This window comes from Aphelocoma coerulescens, chromosome 1A (genome assembly GCF_041296385.1).
Source record: "Aphelocoma coerulescens isolate FSJ_1873_10779 chromosome 1A, UR_Acoe_1.0, whole genome shotgun sequence".
In the NCBI taxonomy this organism is placed as follows: domain Eukaryota; kingdom Metazoa; phylum Chordata; class Aves; order Passeriformes; family Corvidae; genus Aphelocoma; species Aphelocoma coerulescens.
The window spans coordinates 13998850-14014402 of NC_091014.1; the positions used below are offsets into that span (position 1 = coordinate 13998850).

The following is a 15553-nucleotide window of genomic DNA, read 5'->3' on the forward strand; positions in this document are numbered from 1 at the left end:
ATACATGAAGAATTCTTTACTGCAGTAGAATAGTTTTTAATCCAAATATTAATCTGAAAGTAAAATTTTACCATAAGAAGTATTTTGTGAAATTCACTGTTATTAGAGAGATAAATTTTGTGCTTATGGAATTGCTGACAAATGTCGATACACTTTTGTGACAGTGAGTTACTTGCCTATTTATAACTTGTTATCTGTTTTACATGTTGGTACATTGTTTTCTTCATTGCATTTTTAAGAAGTATGTCAAATTTATTAACCCTGTGACCTGTAGGAAACTATGAGATAGTAGTTTTCACTAAACATGATGTGAAGTTATTTAACTCAGTGGCTAAGTATTTTTAAATGAAAGTAAAACTTCTTTAACTATAACCTGTGAAACAGAATGAAGAATGTTCAGTACAATTATGAACTTCTTGTTTGATTGCAAAAAACCCCCAAAGCAGTATGGGCACACTGAGAGCTCAATGACCCCGGGTAATCACTCCACATGTTTCTCACAGCAATCAATCTTAACCACATTCTTGTTTTCTTATATAATCAATTTCAACTCTTTTAAAAAAAACTGAATTCCTACTGCTGGCCCGAAATTTCAGTCTGTATATTTTGCAGGTCCACAATATATATATACATTTGCACATCACTAATAATACAGCCTTCATATTGTCCTTTCATCAGACCTCTTGTATGACTGAAATTTGTTTCCATGTTCATCTCTCAGCACAATAAATGCTGTTATAGATGTCTGCAAATTTTGACCCCTTTATGTAGTTAAGATCATCACATTAAAAAACCCCAAAGACCTAAACCAAATCCTAGTCTTCTAGTACTACACTGATTCAATCATTCCTGCAACCTAAATTCTGATTATTTTTCCTGCAATCTGATGTTTACCATTTGAGCATATCATCAATTTTTTCATTGCAAACTTCTTTTTCCACTTTAATTTTAAAACTACAGATCCTATTTCAGAGGGCCAAAAGTGTAGCTGAAGATGAAAAATCTCAAAAGCACTTTTACAGAAGAAGTTATGCATTTAGTTCCTTAATATTATTCTTAAGCTCTATTCTAGCCAACCAAGCCTTGGCAACTGCACACTCCATATTCCCTTCTGCCCTATTCCCCACCTCTGCTTTCTCATTTGTGAAGCTATTTTCACAAGGAAACAGATAAGCACGACTCACTAATAATAAAACAAATACAGGCTCTCTACATTTAAATACTTTTTAACACTATTACAAGAGCATCTGTCTTACCAGAGATTATGGAGTTGTGCAGATAAGCAATGTCTTAAAAACAGGGTTGCTAGAAAATTATCTTTTTTTGCCTTAGGTAGGTTTGACTACTGGTACTATTTTGTAGGTTAGGTTTGATGCTCCAATTTAAATGTGTGGTATAATTTATGCTCATTATTAGTTATACTATATAGTTTTTCTGTCAAAAAAATTGTAAAACCGGCAAAAATAGAGAACCTCACCTAAAGCCCGTAAACCAACAGGAAGAATCTGTCAGCAGGTTCGGAATGAGGTCTACAGCAAAATTTTGTGCAAACTGCTCTATGAGGCACACATTTCACAGTCAAATTATTGATAGCAATTACTTACACCCTCTTAGCAAGAATGGCACTGGACAATGAAATTACTTACAATGTATAATGTTTGATCTTGAAGCTCCTGACTCGCCAGAGCTTGTTTAAACAGACGAACAAAGTCATTCAAAGTATCACAATGCACAGAACAGGTCTGTTCTGTGTCAGAAGAAGAGCTTTGCAACTGGATGAGAATTTCTTCCAGAAGAAGTCGTGATGTAAAGTACTCCATACAGTTCACAAACACATGAGGAAGCTGAAGAGAACAAGAAAAATGATACAACTGTATTTGGCTTTTTCAGTGTAAATACTCCAGAAATAGTTTTCTGTTCCATATGAGAGAATGAAAGAAACCATACCCTGCCAACAGAATATAGAGCAAAACAAAAAAAAAACTTGTAAAAAAAAAAAGATCAATTATGTACCTAGTCAAAATACTATGTATCACAAACTGAAGAGAGCTGATGAATGTTCAAATGGAACCGTGTACCTTCTAATTATATTTAAAAGCTGAAACACAATGTATCCTTTAACTTTGTTGAAAAATTGTGAGCAATACATAAAAAGAAAACCAAATAGCATTTAGTTCAAAGAAATTTAGACAATTGTAAGACATTACAGTATCATAAAATGTCTTATTACAAATTACAGTGTCTAGAAAACACAGACATCTCAAACACATTACAAAGAAAGTAATCTAGGAGCACACTCCCCAGAATTACTCTGAATGCTTTTGGCATTCAATGCACACAAATGATAAAGTGTAAGCTTCTATATCAGACTTGTGTGATCAGCATGATTGTGAAGAGTACTTTTAGAAAACCAGATCTTCTCAGAGCAAAGAGTGAGTGAAAAAAACAGGGTATGAGATACATTATCAGTATCAATTTAGTAATATTGAAAATCTACAATCATTTGTCTTTAAATAGAAGACACTATAACCAACAAAATATTACCAGTAGTCAAACCTATGTAAGGCAAAAAAAAGATAATTTTCTAGCAACCCTATTTTTAAGACAAAGCTTATCTGCACAACTCCATAATCTCTGGTAAGGCAGATGCTCTTTTTCACACTTAACATTAAAACCTCTGGAAAACATTAGTCACTGGGATGGAGGAATGTGTGTGTCTATAACCAAAAAAAAAAAAATCCAAGTACTTCATTCCAGTCTTTCTACTTAAAATACAATATATGGCATATGATTCAGCAGATGTGGGGAAGTGTGGGTACATGCTGGCAATCCACTCACATAGCAGGTAATAAAAAGCTTTTATATGATTTTGAACACCATTAAAAGGAAAGGGCTACATCACCAAAAGCAGCTATTCAAAGTGCTGCACCTCCATAGCAGAAGGAAAGCCAGGTGCCTCAGATGTGATTCATACCTCTACATTACATAGGAGACACCTAAACATGGCACAAGACATTCTGTAGAAAGAGTTGCTGCTTAGAACCAGCTGCTTTCCAGGGTCTGGCCACATCTTTGGCTACAGTGCCAGAGGTCAGCACAGCGCTGTGAGCAATGCATGAAAAGGCTACTTCATGGAAGAGGATCACAAAACCCTGCCTTCTACTCTTCTCCCTCTGCAGAATTTTTTATGAAGGGGGTTTCTGCATAAAACCCAGTCCTGCAGAAAAGTGATGAACTCACTGCGGACAAGCCAAAAGCATCAGGGCCATAGAAACACAGAAGTGGAAATTTATGGTTTAGGCATTAAGTGGGCACCTGTCATTGGATTAAAATCCCTGAATTTCATGACTGACAAAACCAGACATATTAACAGATCTAGATGAAAATTTCTGTAATGACACCCTTCAACTTAGGAGGACTTTAAAACATGTTTTGGGAAAAATTAAAACAAAGAGTCAATGGAGCTACCTCAGGCTAAGTCATGGAGACAAGCTGAACAACATTTGCCTCCTTTTAAATCTTTTTTAAACTTTCTTTAAAAAGCTATTATGATTTATATTGTATCTCAGTATGTACAACTTCATTTTATCCTAAGTGCATTAGTGAGAAGAGTGATGCATTCACAACACACTAAGTGGAGGAAAAGAATCAGGAAGGCAGAAATGGTTGAGGAAACAAACCATTTTGAGAAAGTAGAGGCTGTTTTGAGGAACCATGGTTATAAATTGTAAATTCAATATCCATTGTGACCATTCTTACCTGTAAAGTAGTTAGAAGAGTTTGCATCACGTAAGTCTTTCCACTAGATGTATGTCCATAGATAAAGATGGATGGAAAACTAAACTGCTGACGCTAAGGGGAGAAAAAAAAAGTTGACGCTAAGGGGAGAAAAAAAAAGTTGTTGCTGTTTCAATTCTTCTTTCTCATTCAATAAATGAAAGATTTATCAATGAACTTTCCCTCTTAAAGAAAAGTTATCTTCTAAATTGAGGCATTAAATATAAAATACACCAATTATTATGGAATTAACACAATCAAGTTTTATGTTTCATCTTCACTGAAATGATGGGAGGTAAGTTGCAAGAATCAAGTATCACACCACTGCCAGTGAAACTGCTATAACAAACAACAAAAACACACACACAGAGAAAAGTAGCGGGCTCTTAATTCAAATTAGTTAACTAACTGAAACTAAATCTTGGAAGCCCAAATTGCAAGCCATACATTGCCCTACCTTCTGCAAACACTACAAATTGCCTTTCTTTTCATTAGCACCAAACAGAAAAAAATTAAATGGCATGCAAGTGGAGATGGTAAAGCCTACTTTTCTCTCACAAGGCAATATTTTATGTATCTATTTATTTAATGGTCCTGATGCTGTTAATTTCATGTAATTTTTTTCTTAAGTTGCAGGGAAAATAACTGAATTGTTCTTTTTTTTCCATTCTGAACAGGTACTTATTTTTGTGGTTTCATTTCTAAGAACTTTGTATCTTGACTTAAAAATCAATACAAAAATAAAATTGATGCTTTTTATGAAAAACACTATTCAATTTATCCAAGATGAAACACTCAGGTTAGAGTATCTGTATATTTATCAAGAATTTAAGTATCTATTTTTAAGAAGAGTTGTTGCCACTATGCTTGTAACATATATATAAAACTTGAATGCTGTAATTTGATGTTATTATTTTTATCCATAGTTAAAGACAGAAAACAAATTTCCATTTTGTTACTGAATGTAAGCAGACATATAAATTGCTTATAAGTTTGCAGATAAAAATCCCTATTACTTTTTACCACAGCTTTGTGAAGCAGTAACAGAATCGACTAACAAGCCAGTGATTTCAGACTCTTACGACCAGCCTCAAAACTACTTAGAATCAGAACAATTTAATGTACTTAGAATTCAGGCACCCAGATATTAGATTAACACGTCAAAACCAAACAGAATTTCTACACTGACACTGAAAAAAAACTACCCCAGAACTTTAGGTCTGGAAAGAAGAGGCTTACTCCCTGGAACTAACTGGCAGACAGAACAGAGTCATGGCAAAATGTGGCTTCAGAGAGAGCAAGGCACAAATACCTTTAAGTTTGTTTAGATCCTTCCAGCTGCAAGACAGCTTTCAACCTTCCAGTGTACTAGAACCTACTGCCAAACACTAATGTGAAAGATGGGTAACAAAAAATAAAACCTCAACAAAGAGACAACCAAAGCATGTTCATGACATCAAAAAACACTCTTAAACTTCTATTCTCCCCTCTGAGACAGTGGGATGTCTGTTCTGTTCAAACACAGAATACAAAAAGCACTACCTCTCCAAATATTGACAGCAACATGGACACCTGGGATTCTCGACATGGCACCAAACTTTCCAAGTGAAGCAGGTCAGATGCTGGGTATGCTGGATGTTCAAGATTAGGCATTTTGATATTCCTGTAGTTAGTCACCTAAACATGCATGTCCCTTTTGAGGTGCAGAGACAAGAAATAGAGCGATCTGGAAAATAAAAAGTTTTCATTATTATTTGCTTCCATATGCATGAAAGGGAAACAAACGGGAATTGACATAAAAACTAAACAGACATTCTAGCTCAAGATAAGGGTGTAACTATGATAGACTTGAAAGACTTTGGCAAAATTGGTCTTAACTATGTAAGGCATTATACAGACATTTCCACACCAGACAAAATGCAAGAAAGCAAATCAAAATGGAAAGGCACACAGGATATGAGCAATCAATACAAGAATGAATTTTCCTAGTTTAGTTAACTGAGAAATTACATATTTAGTTCTGGTTTTATATACACTTAAAAGTAGCAAGAGAATGAAAATAAGTAAAGAAGATAATTCACAGATCATCACCTCCCTGAACAGTCAATAAAATAGGATTTACAAACAACAGGAGAGACACAGGACATAAGGAAAGATAAGGATGACAAAATAATAGCTCTCTGGCTGCTTACAGGAGCGCTCACCCCATCTTGAAAGCAGCAGAGCAGAGGCATATGAAGAAAATCCAGTTGACGGCAAAGACTAGAAATACTCCTTAAAAATAGTAGGAGTCCAAACCTGTTACATAAAACTGTAATATTAACACCAATCTACCTTTTAGACAAGGACTAGACAAGGAAAAACAAAGGTCTTGATTGCTGTAACACTGGGAAGGCTGGATTTTAGTGACTGAATATAGAAAAACACCTCAGTCAAAGATATACTTTGTCTGCACTTCCAAAGCTGCTGTAAAGATGCTACTTTTACCTGTTGTGATACAGACAACATGCAAAGAGTCAACTGAAGTAACCTCAACAGCTGGATTCTGACTTTGTCAACTTAACTTGACAATCAAAAAGAAAGTTTGGAAATTTCATTAAGGCAATAAGGATATCAACTAACAGGATTATCTCTATGTTATCAAGATCAAGATAATAAACAAAGCACTGCAAACGCTTTTAAACAAACATGTTATGCTGGGTATAAGTACAACAGCACAGGAAAAAAGATTAGGTTAGCAGAAGAGATCAGAAATAGCAAGGGAAAGGAAAAAAACTGTTCTGAAGGAGAAATGCAATAACGGATTGCGTTAACAGGAGAGCCACTGGGGTACAAGGAGGTTAGTAAATACAAATGTATCTATAGAATACTTTAAAACAGAGTTCCTTTTGGGACTAATCTCTGGTAAGTATTTCCGTAAATAGATCTGAGAAGAGATTTTTTCTTTTATTTTTACAGTTTGCCTTCAATGCTTTCTGAGGCAAAAGCTGGGATTGTAGAATCATCAACAGGAAAATAAGTGGAATTAATGAGGAAAAAAAGGACATCCCTGATAATATAAGTAATCCAGTACTTGTATTACACCTACTTGTAAGTTATCATATCAGACATAATAAGGACACAGTTAGATATCAAGACACTAGGTCTGACGTGACTTGAAAAATAAGTTTATTTATAAGTCAATCACATATTAAGTATGGGAAATCAAAGCAATCCTGCCATCAGGGGCAAAAAAAAAAACCAACCATAATCATATGTATCAAGCAAATTATTTCCTATACAGAGAACCACACAAATAGCCTTGGCCCATTTTATCAGCTTTGAATGGGTCTGTGCATCTCTCCATAATATCTATTCAGTTGTCTATTCAAAATGGAATGAAGACACAAAAACCCAAATAGCCTGATTAAGGTTGCTCTCTAAAAAATTAGCTAGGTATATGAAGGATGAAAAGAAAAAAATTATATGACAGGAGCCTCTAAAACCAAGGACAAACAAGTGGGGGAAAAGTTCTAGAAAAGGCTGAAAAAGTTGTGTAAATTTAAGAAAAAAAGACAGCCCTTTTTCTCGACTGGCTACATGAGGACAGGGCTTGACTGAGTCCTAAATACATCTAAAGCCATAAAGTACTACAGCTTTTCAAGGCCATTCCCAGCCAAACTTCCCTCCGGGGAAGCACAAATCGCCTGCTGATTGCACCGTATCTGCCAGCCCAGTCTGCTTCTCACACACCCCTGCAAATGGCAAACACGTTTCAGCCCCTGGATGAAAACCTACATCTCCACTGGCTGTATGTAGGCGTCTTAATCTCCAACAGGACCCCATTCATGAGCTCACAAAAGAAAGGATGCTTAGAGCAACGTGTTCACAAAACAATTAATTTAGATTACATTGCAATGATAAGTATCAGCCAAAACTTGAATTCAGGATGTTCCAGGCCGGGGAAGGTTGTACGTGCGACTCCAACCAGACCAGGAAGGTGCAAAAAGCACTTACTTTGCAGCTGAGACCAAGTAAGGCTGTTAAGAGCACAAATTAAACTTCATGGCGGGAGTTCATGATTTACTAGGACTTCTCTCAACTCACTGGTCCTAAAATACCTACACTTGGCAGCCTTTTCACACTCTAGCATAACAGATGACGTTAAAAAAATGACAGCACTTAAGAGATTAGCACGATTCTGCGTCCCCTCAGGCCCTACAAGCCCCCTGGCCGGCACAAGCGTGCCTTAGCTGAGGGGGAATGACGACCCCCGGCCTCCACAGAGCGCAGCTTAAGGGCTCCTTCCGCCACGCGTATGTGAGGCTGAGGGTGCTCCCGGCCCAGCGGGCGGCTCAGCCCGCGGCTGGTTTCGCTCCCGCAGCGATTCCCACAGAGAAAGCGGAGCAGAAGCAACTCTGCCCCTTCTGCTTCTCACTGCCCTCCTTCCCGCCCGCCCCGGTTCCTCTCACCGGCTCCTCACTCGCTCCCGCCGCCGCCACCGCGCGCGCCGCCGCCGCCCCGCCTCCCCGGGCCCAGCGCATGCGCTGTGGGGACGGCGGGGTCTGCCTGGGGCGGGGCGCGGCGGCCGTGAGGGGAATCCGGCGTTTACCCGAGAGGGATGTCCCGGAGGATATCCTGTGTTATCCTACCGGGAGAGGCGTGAGGGCAGTCTGCCACTGTAGGAGCCCTAGGGCTGAGGCATTTTTCCCACGGGGACAGGCGTGAGGGTGTTGCAAAATGCGGAACATGTAAACTTTTCCTTGAGAAAGGATGTTCTTTGATCTTCGTATGCATTGAAATCCAATCAACAAGAAGGTAGAATTAATCCGTGAAACAGAGAGAGGCTAGCAAGCTCTAAGTGGTGTCCAGGTGTTAGAAAGGCGAATTGCTTGGTAGAGTGGCCGTGTTAAGGTTTAGGGCTGGACATGTTTCAACGATGTCAGACCTCGGGGGAGGTTAACAAGGCTTGCGGAGAAGGATGCACCACTGCTAGTGGACACAAAGGATGCAGGATTTATGGGCCACAAGGACCGCTGGCAGAACTCCCGAGATAAAGAGAAAACTGAAAGAGCCAACTGTGCTAGATCAGCTCCGACTGGGTAAAAGGCAATTCCGACAGGGGCAGATCGTGACCACGGACCCAAGAAACCCCCAGACCCAAAAGAAAGATTGAGCTATGCGGACTAATTAGCATGAGAAGCGAGAGCATCATTAGTTCACAGAAGAGAGAATACTAATTAATAAAAGAACTCTGTAACTTGTAGGAAATGAACACTAATTCCTTAGTTTGCTAAAATATGTAAATAGTAAAAAGTTTTGGTAGTTGGGGTGCTTGATTTCTGGAATACCATCAAGTGCCCAGGTTTGTGCAACTCAGAAATAAATAATCAATGTCTCTCTTGAGTGTATAATTACTGGCTTGTTGCACACCAGGTAACAAAACTGATTTTTGTGGACAAGTAGAGCCTAACTTACATATTTAAAGTGCACATAACTTGTATGTATTCATACACAAAACCTGTTAAAGCCAAGTCTGTGGAGCCTCTGCTCCAGTCAAGCTCTGAAAATCCATAACCATAGGTTCAAATTACAGCTGAAGTTATGCATCAGCAGTGCACACTGTATTAGAGGGATAAATGTGACAACTGCATGCTGGGTATGAAAGCTAAAGTGATAAATTCCTTTTGTAGTTCGAGCTGGGTGAAATGTTAAATAAATAAATAAGACTTGTGTGAATCAAGTATGACTTACTTTTAGCAGTCAGGTTTTTTTCGTAAATATGCATGTACATGCACAATCATCATAGCTTGGCCTGAACAGTATTTCAGGTCTTTAGATACACATTGTAAATTAATTGACCAAAACCAACCTGAATTAAATGAGATAAAGAAAAAAAAAATACAACTGATTTATGATTATCTATACAAATTTGTGTACAGTTTTATTTTTTTTAATGGCCTGCTATTTATCACAGTTTTGACAAAGCATAATAGTATGGTGAAATTATTTTTACTGCTACTGAATTTGCATATATGTGAACAAAAGCTGTAGTATTACTAATTCAGTCAACTTCTTGATTTGGGAAAAAATCTTAATTCAGAACAATAGGTATGTTTTAAAGTGTCATATCAAAACATATGCTTCCCAACAGAGTGAAATACCTTTTTTTCTAGCTTTTGAAACCATGGAATCTGCTGGGGCAGATTGCTCTGCATGCAGATGGACCATGTTTCAGAAAAAAAATCCCAAATATAATAACTGAAAGAAGTCTCAGTAAGTCCACATTTGTATGGAGTATGTGGGAGGTGAAACAAAATACTTTGGAAGCATTTCTTAGTGATGTTTAGAACTTGCATCTTCTATGGATGACTACTGAGCAAATCTGAAATTTGGTTTGGAGTTGAGCAAGAATCCTAAAACAAGAGGTCAGTTTTTAAACATGTAGTTTTCAATTCAGTGGTTCTGTTGGAGATTCAATGGTTCATGTTGGAGTCGCTCACAAGGTCACTTCAACACAACATAAATCCATATTGCTTCACAGAGGAGAGTCTTACTCTCCCTGTTGTGTCCGCACTTCCATTCATTTTCTGTTTCTAGGATTTGAGTGGTTTATAAAGAGAGCTTGTTGAGGGAGCCAGTCCAGATTAAATCAAATCAAAAGATACTTCAGTGATTGCAGCCTCGCTTCCAAAAGTCCGCTTATTAACTGAGTGGGACCCCCTCTCCCGTCTCATTTAGCTTCTAGGCTGCAGCTCAAACAAAATACCCAATAACAATTCTGTTTAGTAATCCGAAGTGCCACCATTATTATCATGAGGTAAAACTCTTTTTATTTTCTGTATAGCTTTAATAATTTAAAATTATTAAGAATACTGTTATGGATTGCAGTGGTGGGACTATAATATTATGTTTTTGCCAGGCTGACCTGAAGTAACTAACACAGAAAACTGGACTCTTAAATCTGCAAATGAAAAACAATCACAGAAGATCACTGAACAGTTCTGCTAATTACTTGGGCATATCAGTGTCCATATATTCCTACAGAAAGTCTCTACTTCCCAGTAAAACTGCTTAAATTTAGTAAGTGTGATTTTTATTTTCATTCAAGATGCCAAAACTAGTAGCAGTTGCTAGAGATAGAATTATGCCTAAGTACAGCTGGTTATGTGTAGCATAATAAATTTCAGTTTAGATCTTTCATCAACCACAGTTTTCACTGATGTCACTCAATATGCATTTCTGAAGAGCTTTAAATTATTTAATTTATACTAAGCTGTCACATGTCTTTTTATCTTTTCTGACTATGAGTTGCTTAGATACCAAATATATTCAAAATGAGAAAGCAAACAGTAAACTGAGGCTTGAAACTTGCATGTAATGGAGCAGGAGATAGTTCTTTCTCACTGTGTAGTCTGATATATTAACACTTTTTTCTTTGTGAAACTTATTTTCAGTACAGGTAGTGATTAATATTCATTCAAGTTTTTGCATCCATAGTTCCAGTTCGGCTGTAAACTCTACATATAGAATATACACTCCTTTGGTTCAAATCACTGGGTTTCCTCGTTTCTTAATGTATTTAATTTCTTATGTATTTAAGTTAATTACAGGATTATGTTCTCTATGTATGTCTTTATATCTAAATAGAACCATGTGTCAAACACATACATATTTATCTAGGTTCTGTATGTATGTAGAGCTATACAGAGGGAATTACATATATAGAACATGTGCAGTGATTCCTTCCTTCCTTCCTTCCTTCCTTCCTTCCTTCCTTCCTTCCTTCCTTCCTTCCTTCCTTCCTTCCTTCCTTCCTTCCTTCCTTCCTTCCTTCCTTCCTTCCTTCCTTCCTTCCTTCCTTCCTTCCTTCCCATTGTGTAGGATACTATTACGACTGTATCCAGATTATTTTTTAGCAGTCTCTTCCTATTCCAGAATGTCAATTCCAGCTGACAAAGGTGCAGAAAAATGCTTTGACAAAGAGCAGGAAGAAATTATTACTCTGGAAAGATGTTCACTTTAAAGCACCATTGAGGTGGTTTAAGAAATGACTGCCACCACATTTCTTGCCTTGTTGGATGATACAACTCTTTCAACAGAGCAAGGATAGTGTCATCATCTACCTCTACACAAGTCATCCACTTAACTTAAATTCCCAGGTAAAGATTATTTAAAATATATACAGGGTGATTTTTCTTCGAAATGGATGAAAAGATCTCAAGTGACTTATCTCCTCATTGTCCTGATAATGAAACAAGAAAGTTCAGGGGTAGTTAGACTTTGTAAAAGCAGATTTGGATGAAAGGACTCTTAGTTACATCAGGAGAAGCAGTCCCTGGAGAAAGTTCTGTGGGCTATGGATGGCAGGAGCACAGTATATTCCCTCCACATCTTTTTCTGTCTCCCAGTCAGCCCCTGTGTCAGTGCCAAGGGGTAACACCAGTGGTGACCTGGCACTGCTCATATCCAGCAGGAGTTCTCTTCCACCAGCACTTGGCAGCAGAATCAGAAACTGAGATTTGATCCATAATTTCTCATTAAGTTTGCTGAAGGTAGACAGTGATGAATGTTTAACAATCTAATAGTGATTATAATCACCAACAGTGGATTTTCAAGGAATTAGTAGTAATTAAGCTCTCATTTATAGCTCAATAATATTAAAAACAGTGATTCTATGGATTAAATACTCCCGTAGTATCTAATGCAGAGGATTTTGCAGACAGAAATATATGATGAATGATCTAGAGTTTGAGATCTCCAAATGAGATTTGACAAAAATATCACCATAGGCAATTACTGCTAAATTTCAGCTGGTTGCTCAGACAAATCTGTTGCACAGTATCATAACAGTTTACTTTGAATTTAGGCCTCAAGGGAAGCAGTCTGTTAGAGGTGAAGGAAAGAAAATAAATACCTTTCCTCAAGCTGCCAATAAATAAAGTCAATTCATGCTGGAGATATCTTAATTTTTTTGTTACATTTCCATTAGTTCTAGGCACGTTTGTTTTTCATATTATTTTTCTGGGGAAATGATGTTCTACCACCAACATCCTCAGTTAAATCAGTGTATTAACCTGTATGCTTATTTCTCTAAGAAGGTACACAGAAGATTTCAGGAATGTATGTACTCCTCACAGAGAACATTTACCAGAAGTGTATAATTTTTTAATACAAAACTGCGTCGTTTTGATAAGTTATTTTATATTCTTTATAAATCAGAAGGCCAAGGAAGGTGAATGTCATCATAGGTATGTAACCAAAACCTGTTACTTATCATTATATATTCAGATCATGAAAGTCATGCCAAAGTGATGCCATTTCTAGCTCAGGTTAGTTCTACCTGGAAATTCTTGGCTTACAGGCCTAAATACCTGAACATAGACTGAATTGTTTAGGTATATGAGTTTGGACTCAATGAATTTGCATAACTGGCATTTGTTTGTATATCCCAGTGTAAATTGAAATAAAACTTAACTTGTTTTCATCTGTATTAAACTCCCCATAGTGCCAAAAAGTAACTCACACTACATTTATCTTTGTTCATATGCTGGGACATATGTTCCCCTGAACAGAGCCTGACAGCCTTGGCTTGCAGCTTTACTCCAGTTACAGAGTCTCCAGCACTGGGACATGACATCCTAGCAATTCTAAAGTGTTTTTTTATCTCTCATGACATCATCTGTGATGCAGGATTCATATTCCCAGGGAGCATAATCTCTTGAGAGGATTTTGCTTTCCTTAAATTGGACATATAACTGTTGATACATTCATTGTGAAATGGTTTTCTTTCATTTGAGGTTGGTATTATTTTGGAAGTGGTTGAGTTGATTGTTGTTTCATACTCACAGCAATATAATTTCTGTGGGATTTTTTTTGCTAGCTTCCAATAAATTATGAGAGATAGAGCACAACATTTTTTTTTGTCAATATGGAATTGAAAATTAATTTAATGTTTAAAAAGAAAATCAACGAAATATTGAGTCTGCAGGAGAACACAGCAACTGAGTCATCACATTTTTAGACAACTTTAATATCACATTTTTAATCTAGAAAAGTAAAAAAGCAGCTAAATTTCATCATGGTCAGATAGACTACTTACTGAGGCTAGTAAAAATTCCTATCTACTTCTCAGCTTGAACTTTCCTTCAGCTTATTTTCCATGATCATGTAAATGTCTCAGTGTTATGCCAAACTCTCAGCAAAATAAATTTGGCATTTAGATAACTGCATTGGAAAAAAGTTCCATGCTAATAATTTTTAATAATCCTAATTAATTATTGATTAGTGCTAATGACAGCAAAAAAATTGATTTGCTGTTTGCACTGAGCTGAATTAATTTACTTGTAAAATGAATGCAATTAACGACTAAGACTAACAGTGATAATGTATTAATCTCCCATTTCTAATTCACTATATCAATAAAAAAGTGTCTGTTTGTTAAGTGATAAGCAAAGAAAAGCAAGGTAGTTTCAGGTGGTAGATCTTTTATAGCATTTATCACCAGTGTGTTGTGGTTTCTTTCAACTATGATAAATAATATATGATTTGGAGAGAAAAGCAGTACAAACCTTGGTAGATACAGGTATTTTTTCTTTCAGTACCCTTTGGGTAGCAATAAATGACCATGTAGGACTGACCTCTTTCTTCTTCATGTCTTTCAGCTACTTTGTCAATATTTATAACAACTGTAGTTTTTCTCAAAGCATTCTAGCACTTAACTTACACAACCTATACTCAGCTTTTATCTAGAAAAATCTGTGCTACCTTTGACATCTTCTGCACTTAGAAATGTTTTTTTCAGCTCTTTACTTACTGGTATGGTCTCATAGTTGGGTATACCCTCTGCTTGCGACATGAAAAGAGTATTTTTGCTTGTTATTCTTTTAGTGTTCAAAACTGACTATAAAATCAGCATGGAAACCACATGCAGTATTTCACTGTTACCACACTCTGAGCACCATATTCCACCTTCAGGCTTCTGTTTGGTATCCCCATCTGTAGGTCCAGTGATTGTTGGCCCCTTAATTTACCTCTTTGTGTGAGAAGTACACAATCAACAGGCTGTTACTGGATCATATAGGTGACAGGTATATATAGATGACAAGTAAATGTCCCCTTTCTGGGTTAAGTGAAGGTGTCAAAATAGGTAAGATTTAAGTGTGGGTGTTTCAGTCTGTCAGCATTCCTCAATGCAAAACAGACTTTGCCCAAATACTAAGAGTCTTCCCCACCATTCCCTAGGATCTTTGCATAATATTATTTCATTCTGAGATATGATCACATGCTTCCTAATTATGACCTGTATTTTCTGTTCCAGTGTGTGAGGTTACAGATCAAAAAACTGGAAACATGTAGATGGGAGACAAATCAGGTTGATCACCAGAGTAAACCATAATCACAACATAGCAGGAGTCTAATTATTGTTTTTTAAATTCTTTTCCTTAGTATGTATCATAAAAAAGGGCAATATTAAGGAAGGAACTGGAAAGAGAGAGCGCTGCTGGGATTTAAGATGTATAAAAACCCTTTTACCTGTAGATGATGTTGATTGGAAGTACAATGTTATTTGATACCATGAGCTGATCAGAGATGCAGGCAACATTTCCTGTTAAAGAGTGAGGAAATGGTGTGTGGTGACAGGTTATATATGCAAAAGTCCTGTTCTGAATGAGACATCATTTCAGAGTAAAGAGATCCATGATGGTGATTGGGTTACAAGTGACCAGGAAGATGGAGACATTGCCCACAGAAAATCAAGAAAGAGTATTCAGGCAGGTTAAGAACTCTGGATTAG

At 37.0% G+C, this 15553-nt stretch overlaps 1 protein-coding gene across 5 annotated transcripts in view; it reads right to left on the reverse strand.

Annotated features, from left to right (window-relative positions):
* Positions 1 to 8320, reverse strand: part of ORC5 (origin recognition complex subunit 5) — a 68386-nt gene extending 60066 nt beyond the window's left edge. For 2 of the 5 annotated variants that reach the window (XM_068994450.1, XM_068994425.1), the window contains exons 1-4: positions 8229 to 8320; positions 5320 to 5503; positions 3760 to 3852; positions 1647 to 1844 (exon numbers count right to left, since the gene is read on the reverse strand). In XM_068994450.1, the coding sequence (XP_068850551.1) occupies positions 1647 to 1844; positions 3760 to 3852; positions 5320 to 5430 (402 nt within the window). In that variant the 5' untranslated portion in view covers positions 5431 to 5503; positions 8229 to 8320. Of the gene's footprint in view, positions 1 to 1646; positions 1845 to 3759; positions 3853 to 5319; positions 5504 to 5969; positions 5990 to 7773; positions 8135 to 8228 lie in introns of those variants that run through there. The other 3 variants (XM_068994435.1, XM_068994442.1, XM_068994458.1) reach the window with 3 other exon arrangements.
* Positions 8321 to 15553: the final 7233 nt, after the last annotated feature.